General features: G+C 34.3%; 2 protein-coding genes across 3 annotated transcripts; one reads left to right on the top strand and one right to left on the bottom strand.

Moving 5' to 3' along the window:
* The first annotated feature begins 510 nt into the window (after positions 1 to 510).
* Positions 511 to 17,855, top strand: LOC128672350 (uncharacterized). Of its 2 annotated transcripts, XM_053749449.2 has the most exons (31): positions 511 to 624; positions 962 to 2,015; positions 2,102 to 2,342; positions 2,773 to 2,890; positions 2,972 to 3,226; positions 3,293 to 4,040; positions 4,910 to 5,095; positions 5,194 to 5,317; positions 5,583 to 5,736; positions 5,812 to 6,032; positions 6,655 to 6,865; positions 7,762 to 7,961; positions 8,122 to 8,286; positions 8,769 to 8,975; positions 9,190 to 9,394; positions 9,598 to 9,784; positions 10,084 to 10,261; positions 10,860 to 11,081; positions 11,327 to 11,494; positions 11,883 to 11,987; positions 12,212 to 12,292; positions 12,485 to 12,594; positions 12,813 to 12,862; positions 13,217 to 13,415; positions 14,545 to 14,757; positions 15,127 to 15,268; positions 15,628 to 15,772; positions 16,067 to 16,245; positions 16,791 to 17,012; positions 17,262 to 17,345; positions 17,645 to 17,855. In XM_053749449.2, the coding sequence occupies exons 1-31, from the start codon at positions 621 to 623 to the stop codon at positions 17,804 to 17,806; spliced, it is 6,540 nt and encodes a 2,179-aa protein (XP_053605424.1). In that variant the 5' UTR covers positions 511 to 620; the 3' UTR covers positions 17,807 to 17,855. The 2 variants fall into 2 exon arrangements, with proteins under 2 accessions (XP_053605424.1, XP_053605426.1); XM_053749451.2 differs by lacking the exons at positions 15,628 to 15,772; positions 16,791 to 17,012; positions 17,262 to 17,345; positions 17,645 to 17,855 and having other exon boundaries at positions 16,067 to 16,202.
* Positions 17,855 to 21,280, bottom strand: Nse1 (Non-SMC element 1). The gene is made up of 6 exons (XM_053749456.2): positions 21,000 to 21,280; positions 20,650 to 20,839; positions 20,060 to 20,168; positions 19,554 to 19,712; positions 19,026 to 19,162; positions 17,855 to 18,583 (listed from the first exon to the last, which is right to left on the bottom strand). Exons 1-6 carry the CDS (start codon positions 21,097 to 21,099, stop codon positions 18,415 to 18,417), a joined length of 864 nt encoding a protein of 287 aa, XP_053605431.1. The 5' UTR covers positions 21,100 to 21,280; the 3' UTR covers positions 17,855 to 18,414.
* Between the last annotated feature and the right edge of the window lie 105 nt (positions 21,281 to 21,385).

The raw sequence follows: 21,385 nt of genomic DNA on the forward strand, positions 1-21,385 counted from the left end.
TTTTAGTAAAAACAACAATAATGCTATCGAATATAAAGACGTGCCCGCAACAATTTTTATGTTCATGTATGTAGGTTGACGTGCCGTGCGCAACTCACACTTGCCATGTCCGCCGGCCTACGACTTGTGTAGTGAAAAACATTACGTCATCGACCACCGTGGAAGGATCGTCATTGCTTATGGCTGCGATGGAACGATTGCATTTATTCTTCAGAAAAGGAAGAAAGAAAACGAGGAGAAATCTAATCTAATACAGATTCCGTTGATTTGAGTCGTATAGGAATAATATTTCCACAAAAATGTAATTTTTGACGCAAGTTTTTACAGTCATATGCGGTAAACTGTTGAAGAATTGCCTCGTCGGGAAACCGATCGTGGATGCACGAACAGGTCATAATAATGCCTTTTCCAAATTAAATGTAAAATATCATAATGTGACAAACTTATTCTCGGCAGACAAGATTATCAAGAAATTTAACCAACTCGATTTAATTTACATTTTGACGTAAACTTAGGCTGCATGCTCAGATTTGGTTCCGATTACTTTACAAACATTAGGATCTTTATTTTAGTTAAATTAATACTATATAAGAAAAGGATCTTGTTGATAACTCATCAAGATGCGTAAGTTTTTATTGGTATTTTATCGGTCTGTAAGAAGTTTAGTTTAGTGTTTCATAAAGCAATTTATCTTAAGGTACAAATTGGAGATCTAGAAACTCAGGCACCAGGTATTACTTAAGAGTAATTAGACCAGGTAGGACTAAATTAAATGTAAACAGACAACGAAAATGTATAAATTATTGTCTGATGTTTGTCATTGGTGTGTTAAGAAATATAGCATAGTCTGGTTCAACCTTTTCCAGTTTCTATAGATTTCACATATCAATATATATAATTTATTTGTATCTGACAGGACATTATAAGAATCCATTCGGTTTAATTGACTATTGTCTTCCAGCTGGTGATGATGAAGATGCCAAGTTTGACGTATACAAGTTCAGACGTCGAGCGGATAGGTCCAAACTGTCTCTTAACACAATAAATTCTGATATACCTAGAATTTTAAGTCAAAATATAATTTACGAAGTAGACGACAACAAAAAATCTAAGAGATACGCCATACTGCAAGAACCACGTATTGAATTCTCATTCAACAAATTTCGTGCTCTTCTTCTCATATATTCAGATCAATCTTGGAAAATTTTCGTCCTCACGACTCTATTCGTAGAGTACCTTTTAGATTCTTGCATTTATACATTCTGCAAACCCGAACACAGAAGTTTATGGCTTATACTGTTAATAGTTTGTCTGAACTCAGTATACACTTTCGACGTTCTTATTGTATGCGGTTTGAAGTTTTCTAGAATTTGGAGAAAGACACTCAATTTGGTTGAACCAAGCACCAGCAAAGTCGCAATAGAAGTAATTCTCGCCATACCTTATTCTCTGCTTTATTTGATACGAGCTGAAACAGCGATATTTGATTTCACCATAATTGCACCAATCATGTCAACCTTAAGAGCTTACAGAATTTTGGAACTCTTCTATAACAAATCGTCTGAAGCTGGGAGCAACCAATGGACTACATTTTTATTTCAATATCTAATGCTTTTATTACTATGCGTTCATTCTTGGACCTGTGTATGGTTTTTATTCTCATACAGGCACTTTGATATCCATAAAATACGTTTATCCTGGTCTGCCGCCGCTGTTTATCTACCCACAGAAGAAACATTTGATTGGTATTTTGTTTGCACTTATTGGTCAATAATGTGTCTTACTACGAACGCTATTGGAGATTTGTACCCGGTAACAACAAGTGAAAGAATCGCAGCTATCGGGGCAATACTAGTAGGTTTTGCTCTGACTACAATCGTATACGTTGGATCGTTAACTTCACAGTTCATAACTGTCACTACAAGGCGAGCTAAATATGTGAGGCAACTAAAAAAAATAAAAAACTATCTACATCTCATCAAAATGGATACAGATACAACGAAAAGAATAATGAGGTAAATAAATATGAATATATAAATAAAATAATGAGATAAATAATGTTGTTAGGAAAAAGTATGAAATAGGTACATTTCTGTTTTAGTTATTATGAAGATCTCTGGTATCAAAAGTCTGGTGTGTTTAAACCAGAATTACTCGAACTTTTGCCTTTGCCGTTGCAAATGGAAATATGTTACGATTTAAATGCTGTGCCCCTGTACAGTTCCTTGATATTCAGAAAACTACCGGAGGCGTTCCTTCGTAGGCTGTCTTTAGCTATGAATCACCAGTTCTACCTACCTGGCGACATTGTTTATAATCATAATCATAACAAGACTATTATGGTAACTGAATAGCTTTATCTACCATATTATGCATATTCATAATCAGTAGGTATTACATGGTTAATTTATATATGTACTTAAAACTAATATCTGTGATAATGATATCATATATACACGTATATTTAACTAAGCAGGGAAAGAAATATAATACATTCTTCATAACCAAGACTTGAGTATTCATTATTACTTTACAGGTACGTAAAAACTCGTTGACGCATCTTCTAATTCACATGAACTTTATTATAACTTCTGTCATACCTATATAATATTTTTAATCCAAGAATTAATTTCTGATAAATCAAAATCCTGGGACTTCTATGAAACGGCATTCATCACATTAAATCTTTACAATTGTGTTTCTCTTATATAAGAACTGATTGTGCAGTTTTATGTTGGTAATTAAAAAATGGATGTTAAACTTATCTCACAGGTATGCATCACCAGCGGAGTACTTGAATTATTGTCTGATGAAGATGATGAAAGTCCGATGATTTCTTTTAGTAAAGGTACTTGTTTCGGCGAAATATCACTTGTTTACAATATCCCAGGTAACTTTACACAAATTGCCTATAACGATGTAATTGGTACTTTAATACTTAATTCAATTAAATACCATATATTAATTTCAGCAAGGTGCACTGTAAAAGCTGCTACATATGTAGAATGTCAAGTGTTAGAAAAGGCAGAGTTCATAAAACTTATGATAACATACCCTGATCTAGTCGACGGCATACGTCACCAATTGCTACAGCGTATTGAAAGAAGTCGGCTTCGGAAAAAGCAAACAATCAAAAGCTCCCCTTTGTCATTAAACATTTACGTTTCGAAAGATCGACCAAAAAGCAGTATTAAATGTTTGAAAGATAAACTGAGATACATACAAGGTAATATGAAAAACCATATACACGGAAATAGCCCTTAACAATGTAAATAATAAAACTTTTTTGCAGGTAAAACTGATGTTGATACAACGAAAGATAATGAGCTCGATCAAAACTGCTTGGATTTGTACATAATGTCTGAACATGTTAAAAAGAAGACCACGTCGTTTACTTGCATTAATGACAAAATTCCATGGATTCTTGAATGGGATTGTTATCTTGTGAAATATTGGGAACATGTCATGCTTCTAATTGTATTCTATATTTGCATCGTCTACCCCTACTACATAGGAATCAAGAGACAATTTCCCGACGATGGATTTTTCTTTCAGTCATACATAGTTGTAACAGTAATTTTGATATTAAATGTACTGTTGTCATGTGTCACATCAATAAAAACTAAAAAGAAATATTTGAGAACTGTGAAGAAAATTCTGAATCAAAGAATGAAGATGTTGGGTTTTTATTTAGATGTGGTTGCAATAATACCTTTCGAGTACATTGTTACAATACATACGCACACGGAAGTAAAATATCATGATAACTACAGGGATCATCTATATTACTTATGTAAAGGATCTAAACTATGTCTTGTGTGGAGAATTTCGAATTTCTTCGAAAAACTTGAAAAGAAACTGCTTTTAAATACTTTAATCATCAAGGTGGCAAAATATTGTGTTTACATTGGTCTGCTGTGTTATTGGTGCGGGGTGATATTATATATGGAGTCCTGTTTTGTTAGCAGATGTTCAGAATCTTCTTGGTACAGTCAAGTCATGACGTGGCAGGATCAATATACTATAAGAGAAGCTAACAAGTACGATATTTAATGTGGTTATATTGTGTTCATAGACGTATTCCTTATGGCTGAGGGTCGTCGACATTACGTGGAATGAAACACACACAACGACTTTCTTGACACTATTCTTGGAGTTGTTTGCCATTGCCTTCTCCATCACACACACATGTTGATAATCAACTAGGTTTCCTCATGATGTTTTCCTTCACCGGAATCAAATAGTGGTCAAAACTAATATACATGAGGCAGATTTGTATACAAACTCATGTGATATGAGTAGGATTCGAATCTGGGACCATTCGGTTCACAGGCGGGCGTCTAAACTATTACACCACTACCGCTTCAATATTGTGTAGCGATCCATATTTATGACTTTTTGTCACTTGCGCATATTTTGTAGCTTATTTAGTGTGAAGTGAGCTTTCTTTTCGTAACGTGATAAACAATTTATTCCCAGTACACTTTAATTAGTACACAAGTATCGGGCAAGAACATTAATATCTTGTGAAGTTCAGAAATAACGCTTTAAGTATCTTGTATGTGCCTACAGGTATGGTATTATCTGTCTTAGAACAGCTGAGCTGTGGTTTAAGTAACTAACCATTTGGAGGGCTCCATCGGCCAAACACTCGAAAGCATTTTAAGTGATTCATCACTCTGGTTTCGTGCTGTCTGTTATCTAGGTTAGACAGTGCAGCGCAGCAGGTGTCGCTTAAAACTCATTTCAGAACTTGATAATATGAAGCACTTAATGTGCGTTTTTGATGCGCTATCAGAATTATCTGATAGCGCATCAACATTTCTTAGATACGGTTCACAAAGATTTCACGGTAATATGTTCATTGTCACAGCTTGTATTTATTTGTGATTATATGAAATTATTTCAGAACTAAATATCCGTTGATTCCGTCAGTGTATTTTGCTACAACGATTTTGCTCTCCGTCGGCTATGGCGACTACGCCCCTGGCGACAAATTCGATATGGGTTTTGTTGCTTTCATCAGTCTTTACGGAGTACTTCTCATTGGATTCAGCATCTCAGAATTTTCAGCCATCGTTACACATTGGTCTAGGTATATTTTTATTATGAAATAAAATCTTAGCAAATAAATCTAAACATTTTCATGTGCAAACAAGTTTAACTTGAAATTACAAATACGTAATTTTACAGAACAAAAACTGCTTTCTTGGAAGTCATTATAACTATTGACAAATTCTTAAGAGAAAATAACATGCACCCAGCAATAAAAGCTAGAATAATGGCTTTTTACGATTTGCAATGGCAATACAATTCGGTAAATATGTATTTTGTATAAGATTATGAACATGTGAATTCTAAAGTCAAAAAGACATGACAGGGCGAAAAAAATGTTTTTAATAACTTGAATAAAAATCTTTCAACATGGTAAAAGTACTTATTTAAAATAAAAAAATAGTACTCGAAATAAGCTTGGGATGAAGCAAGTGTCAAAATAATGAGGGAACATAAGAACCATGCGACCATATTTCCAGTAGTAGACATTGGTTGTGACACTTTGATTAATTTGGATTCGTTTACAGGGAGTAGAGTTGACTGAAGAAAATTGGTTGGAAGCAACAGTGATTCCGCCAGAACTGCGAAAGAAAGTGTTACATCAAGCACGATTCAGAGCATTGACCTCAATATGCTTTTTCCAAGTCAAAAATAAGGAATATATTCAAACTCTTACAGAAAGTAATAATGTTGCTGGCTAATAGTTAGGCATTGTATTCAATTCATTGCTTATGAATAATAAAAAAATGTTTTTAGCCGCCGCTGATATAATACTTCCACCAGGAGAAATAGTATACTACGGCGGTACTGTGTCGCGAGAGCTGTATATTATTGAAAAAGGATATTGTTTGCTCACCACCCATGTAAAGGAGAAGAAAATTGAGCGAGTTATAGGCCCTGGAAACCACTTGGGTCTACTCGTGCTTTTGTATGGAGTTCCTGCCATTGGTACCGTAATAACGTTGACTCATTGTAAGGTAAGTTTACATACCTAATAATGATAACTTTATCCGGATCTTTGCGCAATGACCATGTCGTTAAATGCTAAAAAGCATTTTTTTTGTTTACCCGAATAATTTATTATTTATATCAACCGTTTTATCATTCGTCGCGTGCTTAGAATTAAAAAGATTTCAACACAAAAACGAAGAAATCTATTCATAAATGCATAAAATATCGATGTGTAGGCAGTGTAGGAAGTACCTAATATTTATCAATTCAACCTCTACAGCACGACCACGCAAAAGTATTGCATTAATCAAACCCACATAAGTTGCAAGCATTTTATTCCGATGAATTCAATCCGATTCCGATTCAATGTCTTGAACCATGCATTTGTTAGATTTGATTTGATTTGATTCAGTTGTATTTTAACATTCAGATTAGCTCGCTGAATAAAACTAAATTTAAGGAGCTGAGAACCAACATTCAGTGATAAATTGTAAAATAACTTCACGAACGAATTCAACAATTCTTGATTATTGCCTTTAAAATGGAAATCAGAATTTTATTTCATCTGACAGCTTTGCTAAATAACTCATAGTTATGAAAGAAGTAAGTGTACAATTGTCAATTTTTATAGCCCAGATACTGTTCCAGCTAATAAGCATAAGCCACGCGGCGTACACATCCGCACTGAGTCTGTTCCCTGCCATGAAAGAACACGAGAATCTTTTGACGCCGGAAGAACTTCGCATGATAGAAATCCAAGCGAAGTCACAGCGGGCTGAAGGATATTTGACGCGGTATGACAAACTAACAGAAAAGCAGATAGTCAGAATAAAAAACCTATACAAAAGATTTCTGAATAGTAAGTTTTATTTAGTTTTAATTCTGTAGGCCAACCACAAAACATACAAACATATGTAGCACGTTACTAACGTCCACATGTCTCTTTTTCCCATATCGTATACGCATCGTGTAAAAAAAAAACGTGTGGAGGCAATAGCGTGCTGTACTTTAACTTCCTTAATTAAGGAAACCAAAGTCGAGTTTACTATTATGTAGTTATTTGTTATTGAGCGTGTCTTTGTTATTGCCACTGGAGTCAGATTTTCTTTAAGTCGCCTAAGGAATCTGATTTAGTGTTTTCGTAGTAAACATTTTCAAAGTGATACCTAGTATGATAATAATTACGATCTACAAATACAGAGTTTACAGCAATTAAAATAGTCAAAATTAGTCAACAGGTTCGCGAGTTAAGTCACGGGACATTAGAATGGCACTCAATAAATAACGTCACGAGACAACAGCAGTAAAACTGTCACTTATCAGATAATCCTCGTGCTAGGGACAGGAGTCTCCTAATTTGATTATTTACGGAACTGCGACCGACGATTCGTTACGGTGATAATAAATCCAAATGCTTTAGATAATTCGAAACAGGAGAATCTCCCATTTGCTGGTGAAAACAAAATTCTAACGATATTGGTCGCCTTTAAATTGGTTCTGAAAATAGCATTCAAGATTAACTTGGTACTAATAAGGAAGAATCTTTTGGAAACCCAACACAGTCGAACTGATTGGGCGTAGATGCCGACTCTCTATAACACTAGTGTGACACAGAAGATTTTTTCTTAACTGTCACACTATCTAGTAGTCCTCCATTTTGAGTAGTATTTTAATTTTTTCAAGCCTTGCCCAATATGACTTGCAGTATATCAATAACTTTAATTAATACTAAAAGTAATTACTTGTCATTTCCAGATTCCTTCATCAACGTACAAAGTTACTATAACGACAAGTTGAAAGAGAGTTACTTAAAGTCCTACGATCAGTTTCATATTATGAGCAATGTTGCTCGCTACCTATTAATGCCTATCGCGATTAAGCCCGATGGTACCTTTCTAAAAATATGGGCTATTTTCAGAGTGGTGGTCGCCATTATACTGGCCTATTTAATACCGGTAATCACAATAATATACGTCAATATGTAATAGTTTCCTTTAATCTTATGTTTTCTAATAATGGCCATAATTAGTATATTCGATACTAGAAAGTATTATACGGCTATTACTTTTCTTTATTACAAAATTTCTTTATTTATATTAGTATGATGAATTTCAGATTGTACTGTCCTTGGCGCCGCTATGTGGTCAATTCAATGTAGTATTATTAGTTTTAGAAATAATATGCTACATAGATCTTTATTTGATGCTGCACGTTGCTTATTATGGACCTAAGAACCAGCTCATCTACCATCCTTATTTGACAGCGAAAAACTATTTAAAGGTTACCAACGTTTTACATTTTTTAGAAAACTTGTCTTGCCTTAGTCTGTTGTCTTGCCTTAGTCTGTTGTCTCGCCTTTTATGCCTTATGTAAGTAGGCGTAGGCTTTTACTGCGACGTTAAAGCTCATTTCCACGACTCGATCAAAGTAGCTTATTAGAATGAGTATCGGTTGTTATTAGTGGCGATACTTTCTTATCAAGCCACATCGGTAGTTCGGTAGTTGACAGAAATAAATGCTAATGCGGTGTTCTACTGAAATTGAGTCCGAATTATTGATATCCTTTTATGGTATTTGTGGTTTAACTACTAATTAATAAGTTTTTTTTGCGGTCAGTGCTCTATCAAATTTGCTCCTAAATCCACTTGCTACTACCATTTTCGGCATGGTCGTTAGGGTCATTCGAGAAACGACCAAAGTTCCGTACAGAAATTCTATGAAACTTCGAACTGTTACAACACAATTGAGTAATGTTATTACAGGGACCTTTCACGGTCGACTTTCTGACGTGTCTCCCATGGTATGCTATATGGATGATGTTCGTGTCAAAGCACAACGAAGATCACACTGATGCAGACCACATGATAAACCCCCACATTTACCACTGTATGTTCAGAATGATTAACGTCTTACAAATATACAAAGTATATGCTGTGTTTTGGACGGATTCTGTTTCTGCGCTTAAACGGGTAAGATTTAAAGATACAATTTGTTTTATATACCAAGGAACTGATCTATAACTGAAACGAGTTGAGCTTATTACTATATATGCCATACCCGTAGTTACGAGTATAAATAAATTGACATAGTTACGGAAGTTTGAATCTTCATGGTAATAACAGGGGTAAATACAGTTTTGTGCAACATCATCTATAGCGAATCAATTTTTTTCTTCCATTTCAGGCCTATCTCATGAGTGTTGTGCAATTTCTCATTGTAACACTATTCTTCTTGAATTTGTACACGTCGATTCTCATCATACTGTCGTGCAGATACGTCATTGCGCCAGATGAACACGAGTTTAAAAGGAAACTGTTAACTTTGTCGTTACGTGGACCGTACATGAACGCTACTTACCATCCCAATGGCAACATGATTTGCGCACTAGGTACGATCTATATGTATTCTACTTCTGTTATTCTTAAAAAAAAATACTTTTTAATGTCTTCACTTCCATATTTAAGGCAATCATTTTGTGTTATTCTTGGTTATCAACAAGTTAAATGTTATCTTGGTAACTAAGAATAACACATGAATGAATCTTTTCACGCCCATTTTGAAGAACTTAACATTATAGTATTTTTTTCTCAGGATCCTGGATCGACAAGTCAAAGATTCTGAAGGACCAATACATGATGCCAACCAAAGTGTACTTGCTGGCTTACTATTGGTCAGCGACAAGTTTCAGCGGAGCTGGGTTCGGTGATATCACTGCCCAAGACACCGCCCACATGATCCTGGCAATTTGTATCAACATACATGGAGTTTTGTTCTTTGGGTAGGTACGAGTTAATAATTTTCCCCTTATACGTACATAGGAATATTAAGTTGTTTTGAATCATATCCTGTTTTTATGAGACTTTGTGGCGTAATGAGTAATTTTTATTTTAAGGAATTTTTAGAAATTGTAGTCACTTCGTCATATGACAAAATCCCAGATAATAAGTATAAATATAGGTCATCCTATAATAAACTTTATTTACGAACACCGTGTTAATTTTAATCAAATCTAATAAAGCCAAAAGTGTAAGTGTTTATTTTTTCCAATGATTATATGCAGATTATTTTATTTTTTAGATATGTATATGCAAGAATCGCGTCATTGAAAGCAATGGCCGATCAAGTTATTACAAAATATCAAGAGAATTTAAAACATTTGGATATGTTCCTTAACAGAGAGAGTGTATTGTTTACTCTTAAGAAAACTGTGCTCGAATATTGGAAGTACCAGTGGAAGCGAACTGGTGGTTGGTCGGTAAGAACCCAATTTCTACAAAAAATAATGTTTTTTAGGCAGATCCTAACATTTACGTTCACTGTGCATTTGTTTACACTTTGTACACTTTTTAGACAGACAAATTTATATTTCAATTAATAGTATAATTATTTAACTAATTATAATTACTTACATAATTAATACTACTATATGTAAAGATATTGATGTTTCACGTGTACAAGTTTTAAATAAAAAGTAATATCAAGATTAATAAATAAATTAGGTAAATACATGCCTGAATAAACGGAGTACGTAAGTATAAATAGACAAATGGAAAAGTAATATATCTTGTATTACATGTGTTTATTAACACGTATAAAATATACACAAAGCCTGCCTACATATTTGTTGCAAAACATAATATAATTTACTTTTAAATGTTTCGTAATTATCATTTAATGTCCAATTACTATACATACATAATTGCTAGATTTATACCTCTACGAATGCTCGCACCTAGGTAAGTATGTATGCAATGAATTTTCACCTCCCATACAAGATGTTAACAGAATCGCGCATTCCGCTCAATTAGTTTCCTATGGCCATGACTCACATTTTAATGTATTCTAATCCTTAGCATCAAACCATATTTGGAAAACTGCATGCAAATTTAAACGAAGACGCAGTGCTGTTTATGTATGAAAAGACATTACGTGAAATACCTCTCTTCGATGGTGTTGAGTATTCCTTCTTCAGGGCATTCGCGAAGAAATTGATGGAACGCTATTTTCAAAAGGGTTATATGGTATTGAGATCCAATGAAGTCACAGAGGCTATGTATATTATTTACAGAGGCAAGGTAAGTTTGGAATTTTTATTAATTAATTTATATTTGCAACGGAAAAGGTATTACATTAAGCAAGACGATTTTGCATATTTAAAAAGGAGACACCAATAGTAAAGCAGTTCTGTGGCCGCTTACGAAAAAAGTGATGCGTGTAGGATAACCTCGACAGATCAATATAGAACAAGATAGTTAGTTGAAATTCAGTCTCGTTTTACGTCAAGGCTGCTCAATACTATAATAGTAAACCAATATTTTAGGTGGACATAGTGACTGAAGCCAATGAAGTGGAGGCTTGCATGGGACCAGGTGGAATATTTGGAAACATAAAAGGTGCAACAAAATATCTGACGCAATCTAATGTTATTGCCTCCAGGAATATAGATTTACTGGTAATCAAGGGTCATGAATTTTATGCGCTTTTAAAGGTTAGTTTATATCTCAATTATCATAAAAATAAATATTAATGATATTCGAAGGAATTCCACTTTATTTTATGACATTACAAATGCAGGTTATTTGCTGTTAGATCTCTCATCATCATCATAAGAAGAGTTATATACAGTAATTGTCTTATTTTTATGATTAAAAATCGTATACGGCCTGTATACGATTTGAAAGGATTTTTCCTTTGGGTTACAAATGGCCTACTATCGAATTTTAATCTATCATCTATCTATCTTTGGCTCTTTGACCCAAAGGGACTAATTTCTCATCTACGCAAGCCCCTTGCGTGTGATGGCAGTGAAATATCATATCACTATTAGCACTAGGCTATCACACTCCTGCAATCGAAAAAGCTGGTTTACATTTCAGAGTTATCCGTCGGTTTTCCAAAAAGTGAGAAATTGCGTCGAAGTCGCACCCAAAGATTACGTTTTGCCAAGCATCATAGCTGGCCCAGAAGTTCCCAATTTAGAGGTATTATTCTTCTAGTCATATTACTATATTACTATCTTTTTGATAAAACAACAACCTTTAAGATACAGACTATAACGTCTAGTAAGGATATGGATTGTTGTTGAATTTCGGGAGAGCTTCTCATTCATTTAAAGGCCTTTTCTCGTATTTAAAGGCCTTTTCACGTCATTTCATAAGAAAATTTATGATGATGAAGTTACAGTCAACCATTGATAATTTTACAGACTGAATCATACCCTATGACGTATGAATCTGGCGAAGATGATGAGGATTATGATTATGGAAACTTGGATCCTAATGAAGATGTAAGTACTAAATTATTATTTAACACACGTGCTGTATCATCCTAAGTTGAATAAAAAATTTTGAATTTGAAGATTTGAACTTACGGGGCTTATATGAGGGAAAATATATGACATGAAAGAAGCACAAACAAGCATACTTTTTAATTTATAACATTAGTATGGACATTGATGTTTCATTTCAATGTGTTTCAGAGTCCACAGCGAAGTACTGCGGAGGTTTCGTCCCACGGATCGCGGTCCATCATGTCCACTGGCAACTTGGACTACATACCAGCAGCCATTTTGATTTTTAAACCTCATCGGTAAGATATTATAAATATAATTAGGTAAGTATGCCTTTTTACTTTATTTTTGTTTTATATAATCACACATTGCCAGATTTATAATCCAACAATAAAAAAATATTTGCTTTAAATATCCGCTTCAAAATCGAGTTCATTGCTTGTAAATCGAATTACTGAACAATTTTATTATAAGGTAAATAATACATAATCATAAGTTTGAAAAACACTTGTTGCAGATGGTTTCGAAGCAGTGTAATACCTGACTGCACACTAGTAACGTTTATGGGTAAGTTATGTTGTCTAAAACGCAATAAAAACTAAAGTAAAGATTAAATACAATTCGTATCTGCCACCAAATTTTGAATCCATGTTGAGCAGTGTAAGGGTGTATTAATAAATTTTAAATACTGTACAAAGTACCGGAGAGCACGGCAGTGCCCCTGCCAAGTCAAGCAAGAAAGCGGCACGACCGTGTCATATGTTATTCCAGGGTATTTATGTGCAAAATCCATCCAGTAAACTTTTCTTGATTAACAAACACATTAAACAATTTTAAATGCGAAAATACGTTGAATGTATTTACTGACGCACTTTATACTGTTTTATGTATTAGTCTAATCCTGTCCATTTTTATCCACAGATCTCCTTATTATGATACTGTCATATATAGACTTCATGTGTCTAATTTATCAGATGGCGTTTCAATCAATTCCTTATTTCTTTGAATTCTGCCTCACTTTTGACGTCATATTTTTATACAAAACATTTCTGGACATGCATACTGGGTATATGAACCGATATGGCGAATACGTGTTAAAATCGGACAAAGTTCGAAAGATGTAAGTATATGTATAGCCATGCCAAAAACACAAAGTTGAAGTAAACTCCGCCCGCGGTCGTCTAATTTAAAATACATATAATTTCATCAAAACCGGCCCAACAGTGTTGCCGTGAAAACGTCAACACTGTTGAAAAACAAAGTCAGAAAAACAAAGAAACTTTCGCATTTATAATATTTGTATGGATTTGTATAGTATGAAATTACTAATATTTTATCTGAAAAAGGGCAAGGGAATAATAATAATAATAATAATAATAAGCCCGCAGGGCAGCTTGTGGCGAGCTGTTGGGGAGTAGCGACCCCACGGACCTGAGTGCTCCCAGGGGAGGCCCCTGTTCCTCACCTCCGCCTTCCTTCCCCAAGGTCGGAGTGGAAACCGAGAGGTAACAGGACCCCTACCTCTGGCTTGCCTTCACCGGCCGGCCAGAGTGGAGTCGCGAGAGCTATATGCTCGAAGGGTGGAAGTGTAAAATGTCATAACGCCGGGGGTGTCTGACTGGATCACCATGATTTCGCGCCCCGCAGACTCACCTCTCTACACCCTTAGCCGCCCACGCCAATGTTGCCCCTTTGTCGCCAATCGCGGCGACTGATTTGAGGGGCCCATCCAGTGAGCGGCGAGTCACCACCTGCCACTGAATAGTCAGTTATCATGATTATGGCAGGTGACCGAACTCTTTGCAATAGCCCATTCTCAGTTCATCCAAATTTCATTCTATAGACCAGTACTTCTATCCATTATTCTGCAATAGTTCACACTCCCGCCGAGACCTGCTCATGGGCATATCATTTTATTGATATATCCGCGAGCGGGTTTTGGCAGGAGACCTACACAACATCAAAACTCTCCAAAGGGCCTCTACGTGTTGGATCCATATCCCCACGCAAGCCTCTCAAAGGACCGGACTTAGTGCCGTGAATTCCAAAAGAGGAGAAACATAATAATAATAATAAATAAGGGAAGGTCTAATTAGTGAATATTTTTAATTAACGCATTGACTTTGACACGTCTATCATAGCCTTCGAAAAACAACTTTTTATTTATACGTCTCAAAATATATTTTGACCGATGTAACAACAATGATGTAAAATGTGTGTTTTGATAATAATCAACAATAATTTCGCAGGTATTTTTCAAAAACGTGGCTCCGAAGACGCGACGTGTTAGCAAACCTACCCCTATGCTATTTCGCGTTTGCGCTCACCCTGCGCTATGAAATGAAGCTCGCTTTATTCGCATATTTAAGGACGCCCCAGCTTTTCCGAATCTCCTACCTGTTCACGTTTAGGACACATAGGAAACTAAACATTGGATCAGCTAATCTCATTTTCAAATTAGCGTAAGTACTTTATTTCCTTTAGTTTAATTTAACGTTCAAGTTAAATTTAAATAAAAATATCTATTTTACAAAAATTAAAAATACTTCACCAACAGTTCATAAATTAAATTAAAATTATTTATGATGGCTACTCTTTACAACAAGCCAAATCGAATATGTATTTCTACATGACAAAGTCTCAAAATGTATATGGAAGTTGTTTGACAGTGTTTTGTATTGACGTCACTATGAGTCAAAATACTTTACTGGGTTTCTTTAGCGATAAATCACTTCTCTTCTTAAATTTATAAAGTAACAATAATTTATCATGTTCGGTTTTAATACTTTGGTAATTTTTGACCCCGTAAATTCTATTAATTTTTATTTCAGAAACATTGGAATAATGGCATCAATACTTGCTCATGTAAACGCGTGTCTATTTTTTAAATTGTCATGCCTAACCCCACTGCAATGTACCTCAGCTAACTGGATGTCAAAACAAGAACTTAATTTGAGACCTAAATACCAAGAAGTAAGTAAAAAACCGATCAAGTGTCAGTTGAACTCCCGTGAAGAGGTTTCCGTACGATTTATAGAATTCTTATAGGTTTTATAACTATATTTTAATTGTTTTTAAAAATTTTAATTTCGGAGTAAATTGGCTTTGACAGACGGTCGGACAGACAGACACACGAGTGATCCTATAAGGATTCCGGTTTTTGAATTATTTTGTACGGCACCCTAAAAGTTAATCATTTGACGCTATTAATTAAATTCATTATACGTATGTGTAAGTAAAATCAATTTCTAGCTCACTCAGTATGATCTTCGAAAATGCAAATGAAATATGCATGAAAAGAAAATAAACAATTCAATATATTATACTTTCAGAAAAAGTACTTTTCGATTTACATCGCAGCCCTGTGGTATATTATAAACCTTTTGACAATCACTGGGACAGGTGACGTGTCGTCACAAAATAATTTCGAAGTTATTGAAACAATCATAATAATAATCATCATCAAATTCTGCACAGGTAAATTCAGAGTCAGACGAAAATGGAAAACACATATTAGGAATGCGGACACTTCACTTTTTTATAGCATTTTAGCGAAATAAATGTAAATAAAGAAAATCCTTCTTAGTTGGTCCTTCTTAGTCAATTTCCTAATGGTTTCTCATTAATTTCTCAATAGCTTTTATTAATTTCTCTATAGTTTTCATCGATTTCTGAACAGGTTTCATTGATATCTGAATCCCTTTGATTCCTCAGTAGGTTTCATTGTTTTGAAAAGTTTCTCATTGGCTGATAAGTAGCTAAAAATTCCAGGGCTGCTAATATCAGAAATGTCAGCGATGATAACAGCACATTCGTCGTCGCGAATCGCGTACGACTACGTCATCAACGAGCTGCGCGACGGCCTCAGAGACATGGACCTCAGCCAACACCAAATGAACAAAATGTGGGACTATGTGAGAGAACTATGGAACAGGCATCAAGGGAGACAGGTGAACTAATATATACTAAGAATAATACTACTTAATACGTTTGCTGCTGCCCGTCTAAACAACACAACGTCAGTGCAGTTTTAAATAAGTGTTTGGACATCAAGAAGCGATATATAGCAACATAGTTGAATATAGATTATGACCCGTTTGTAGTACAAATAATCTTCCTGAACTTTGTGTTTTTCTTTCTTTCTCCGCAAAATTACGTAAGGAACTAATGTCTGGCTATGCCGCTCCCGCCTAGGCCTGGCAGTATGGACACACCCAAGAAATGCTGCCTCAAGCATGATATGCGTGCCAATGGTCTGACAACTAGGGATGCTGATGACCATGCGAAGTGGAGATGAAAAAGTAGGAAAGCGGACCAAGGGCCGCGCTCAACGGCTGGACAGGCAACCGAAAAAAGAGAGTTTCTTTCTTTGACACAAAACTGCATGACTTCGATGATTTAGTACACGGCTAGAATGAAACCAGAAAAAGTCCGATTTTGATACAGATAAAATTTGGCGCAGCTAATTAGCTGATTTATATATTTTTGTTGATAGATGCCAGAACTAGTGACTTCGCTGCCGTTCCGCCTACAATGTCAAGTGATGCAGGCAGTGTATGGGTGCCACATAAAAGATTCCATAATATTCAGTAAAACGGATGACGACTTCAGACGAATGCTCTGCATGTGGATGAGCCATTGTGTGTTCTTCCCCGGAAATTATATCGTCCAGTGCGGAGATTCTGATCAATGCATTTACTTTATACATAGAGGAGAGGTATTATGTCTTGTTTATAAATTGCCTACTTAGGACACGTTTCCTATAAATGGACTTTATTGCGTTACATCCATTTGTAGGTGTAAATAATTAGGCTTATAAATAATAAATAGGCACGAGCATTATTGATAGTATGGAAATTAAAATCAATCACTCTGTCAAGAAAAATTCAGAAGCTCATTATATACCTAATAAGACGTAAGTTGAAGAAAATCCCGCCAAAACTCCAAAGATATATTTTTTTCACAGGTAGAAGTTTTGACTGTGCATCAAAATCTAACAGAATCGGTTTATGATGTCCTCGGCCCTGAAGATAGTTTTGGGATTGCACAGGTAATTAATTGTAAAACATTTTTATGTAAACAGTTAAGTAAGACGAACAGTTTAACTAAGATTTTTGGTTTAACAGTTTAACTAAACCATGCTAGCGCCACAATCACATTTTTATCAATTTCGGTTTAGAAAAATATGATACTGTGATTTTTTAAAACCATTATTATAATGTTATTTATTTTTTAGTTTCAGCTTTCCGCAAAAGAGATTGATAAAAATATGCTCATGGGGCTAGTGTGCACATGCATATGAATAAATAATAATGAATAATGAATAAAGATGTTTTTGGTACTTTTTAGGGTCTGTTCGTGGGAGTTTGTCATCATTTTTCATTCCGGGCTCGTACCGTTGTTGACATCGTATACTTGAAGTTGGACCAATGGAAGTATTTACTCGATTTCTATCCTCAGGCCGCGAAAATAGTGCGGAGGAAAGTAGAAAACGTATATTTAGCTATATAATTTAAAGGTATTATATGTTATGTTGACTTTATGTAATATTAAAATACATTTAATTTAAATTAGTTAGTATTTTATTGACACAATCTAATAAGTACTGAAACATTAAAACATATTTTAGAGAAAAAAGATAACCAAGTTATAATTCAAGTTTTTTAAAAATCGTTAAGTATTATGTGTATTAATGACACTTTTAGGTACAGGCATAATTTTCAATAATTACAAAAAAAATCAAACTCAAATACAACAATCAACTTATCTAGTAACTAATCTAGCTAAAAACTACGTCATACACGCATGTTCCAAAAACTATTTAAATTTTAACGGAAATAATTTGAAATGAGGTTTCAACAATAGGCGACACTAGGAACGTACGTGAACTTCACAGAAGAGTTTTTAATCAAACGCAAATAAATTATATTTATTTTAGATACTAATATAAATTTTATTGATTTAGTTTTAACAGAAAAAATGCAGATGGAAAAAGCATTAAATAACTGGATATCAATATCAGTAACCTGTCTTAATTATCCGTTTTAGTGTACTTGACTATTTTTAGCAGTTTGATTAAAAACAAAACTAAACACTACACAAAAAAAATCACAATCTCACTAATTAGGCCTTGCCCTCTTCCTGGTGACCCGTTGGGAGATTTCCGGGATAATTTCTTGCGTTTCCTCCGGGAGACTGGCCTCGCTGTCAACTACAGTGGACGCCTGGGACGCCTCCATGTGCTCGTCCGAACTACGAGTCTCGTTTGCCTGTTGTGTAAACCTGGAACTGATTTATGGACATATTACATAGTTTTAGACATATTATATAGTTTCTCAACATTTTATCTGACCAAGCAGACTAGATTTTGATTTGACTCATAATTAAAATGTCAAAAGCATGTAATGTAAAACTTTTAATATTTGAAATTACGTTATTTATTTTAGACAAATTTATTTTTGCTTGAATTTGTCAACTAGAAGAAAGAAATATGACTGAACATTTATTTATGGTAGCTAGCTAACAATACCTTTATATAATTACACAATCAAAGGTAGGTTTATGGACAGTAATCCAATTTCTTCCCATAAAGTCCTTCCTTGTGTACTATTACTTTATCTGATAGGATTTTTTGGAAATAAACTAAAATACTGAGCAGGATTATGCTCCTATCTATATATCCTCCTGCATATGTATATATACAAAACTACATGAAACATGAAGTACTTACTACTCAGCACTCTGAAGCTTTTCTAACTGATCAACATTAAAATCGTATTTGCAGCACGGCCACTTGTCTACTTTGACTAAGTAACGTCTCAAGCACCGTGTGTGGATGGCCAGCCCACATGACGGACAGTTGTATCCCTGTAATGGGGAAAGATCTTAGCAATAGTCGAACATAGTTTTAATATCGAAACATATGTTAACTTTATTCAAAATTTCGCTGTTAGACACCCGAAAAAAAACAAATTAATTATATGTAATAATATTTTTTATTTTCAAAATTTTTTGATTAAGCTCCAGTGTAATTTATTAATATTAATATCTTATTTTATTGATTTTTATTTACTCAAAGGTTAAAGAATGAGCCTAAAAAAATTACAACATGATTCTTCCAAAAGGATAATAAGTACCAATATCCAGGTGATAACTACTTTTTATCCTAGTGATTATTTTTTCTTTTGTTTTATGAATTAATAACATAAAGCTTTACTTTATATATGTATTATATGTTAGTAAAGATTAGAATACTTACTCTGAATACAATTTGTTTACAAAGACAACACTCCTCTATAGTGTCCGGCATGTTCTGCCGGAGGTACCCCTCAAACTCGTGGATAGCTCGTACACCCAGAGCGTAATTGTTTTCATCTTTATCCAGGTACCTCATTCTGCACCAAGTGTCTAGTAGTTTCTGTAATCAAATTAGAATATATATAATTTGATATTAAAGAGAAAATATATCAGGCCAACAGGGTTTATTTTGAACATAGAAATCCAGTTTGAAAAAAAAAATTTGCATAAAATATATAATATGCCAAAGATATGGGTGCCATAGTTGCCTCATAAGAGATCCACCTGTCCTGGTCCTGGCCTATTTGGAAATCTTACATAATTAACTAAACATGGGATGCTCATAAACCCATGTTACATGATATGTTACTATTATTTGATATGTAGTGGCAGGTAAGTACCTGCAGCTGTGAAATAACAATGATTTTGGGTAGTTTGATGTGGAATTTTACATAGACAATAATTTACCTGTGCATCTGTTTTTGTGAATGTGCTCTTCATGTTGCCAACTAAATTCAAAGCATGGATACCAGTTATTTGCCTTGCATCTGTTGTCATTATTTGTTCAATGAGGACCCTGAAATTGATAAATACTTTATACTTCTTTAGCAGTTTTATTAAAATCTTAATAACATGGGATAAATTAAATGTAAATTGTATTTAATTTTGTTAATTACAGCTAGAAATTATTTGTCTTCTTCATTTTTTGTCAAATGATTAAGAACCTATCATTTTGATCTTCTGGACAATTAGTAAGTCTATAGACTTATTTTAGCCTCAGAAAGAGAAGTAGTATTAGAGTAGCTTTGGCTAGGCTTTGACTAGTCAAGGCTAGGTTCATAGCCAAATAGTTTAACTTTTTTTATTGAAGAAACTTAGTTATTATAAACTTGCTATCCAAGTTGGAAAGGTATCTAATGTAAACACATAGTGATCTTAGCACAATACTTTATAGGCAATGTTTAGATAGTTATAATATTTTTTCTAGTTTTCTTAATTTTATTTTTATAATTACTGTAGTCTTATAAAGTTTGAAAACATTATGGATCATTTCTTACCTGAAATATTCCAATTCTGTAGCAGTAAAGAATGTCTGTGCCTTTGTAGCTTCATCATATCCAAGGGATAAGAATATCACAACCTCCTCATTGGTCAACTCGTCACTGGTTATCTTAATGTTTTGTTTAAATGGCCTGATCTGGTCATTGATCTCCTGTATCATATCTTGAATAGATGTTACCTGCTCATCTGGAAATAATTACATCATGCGACTGAAGCCTCGACAAAAATAGATAAAAAAACAATTATCATCATTAGAAACTACATTTAGGAAATGCGAAGCATAAATTTTCGGTGTGTCAGATGAGATAGTAACACAGACAGTTAAATGGTCTAGTAATAATCATACCTGAGAAGGCTTTGATCGCTTCATCAATCTCTGGAAGAGACATAACGCCGCGGCTTGCAATTGACCGCAAAACGAATCTATGTACGCTTCCGTAAGTCATTTTTGACTCCTGAACCAAATATTTTATTTAATATTTGTAGTTCAATATTAAATAAGTTAAATTAAAATATATATGTAGGTACTGCCAGTTTTCAAAACTGTATGTATGTATGTATACAAACAAAACAAACAAAAAATAGCAAGTTGACGGCAACATGGACTTGACACCAACAAAATTTAAAAATTAAATTCAAAATATTTTGACGTTCGTTTCGTAATGACAATGACAAGTTTCTAAACCCCCTACAACACAACACTAGAACAAGATCCTGCCTGCCCTGCCTGTC

This window comes from Plodia interpunctella, chromosome 9 (assembly GCF_027563975.2).
Source record: "Plodia interpunctella isolate USDA-ARS_2022_Savannah chromosome 9, ilPloInte3.2, whole genome shotgun sequence".
Taxonomy (NCBI): domain Eukaryota; kingdom Metazoa; phylum Arthropoda; class Insecta; order Lepidoptera; family Pyralidae; genus Plodia; species Plodia interpunctella.

Coding starts and splice junctions, on each gene's coding strand:
- LOC128672350 (XM_053749449.2), top strand. Junction 2,343..2,772: donor ATCATAACAAGACTATTATG/GTAACTGAATAG, acceptor CTTATCTCACAG/GTATGCATCACCAGCGGAGT. Junction 3,227..3,292: donor TAAACTGAGATACATACAAG/GTAATATGAAAA, acceptor ACTTTTTTGCAG/GTAAAACTGATGTTGATACA.
- Nse1 (XM_053749456.2), bottom strand. CDS start 21,099: ATGACTTACGGAAGCGTACATAGATTCGTTTTGCGGTCAATTGCAAGC. Junction 19,713..20,059: donor TCACAAAAACAGATGCACAG/GTAAATTATTGT, acceptor ATTTGATTACAG/AAACTACTAGACACTTGGTG. Junction 18,584..19,025: donor AAGCTTCAGAGTGCTGAGTA/GTAAGTACTTCA, acceptor TCCATAAATCAG/TTCCAGGTTTACACAACAGG.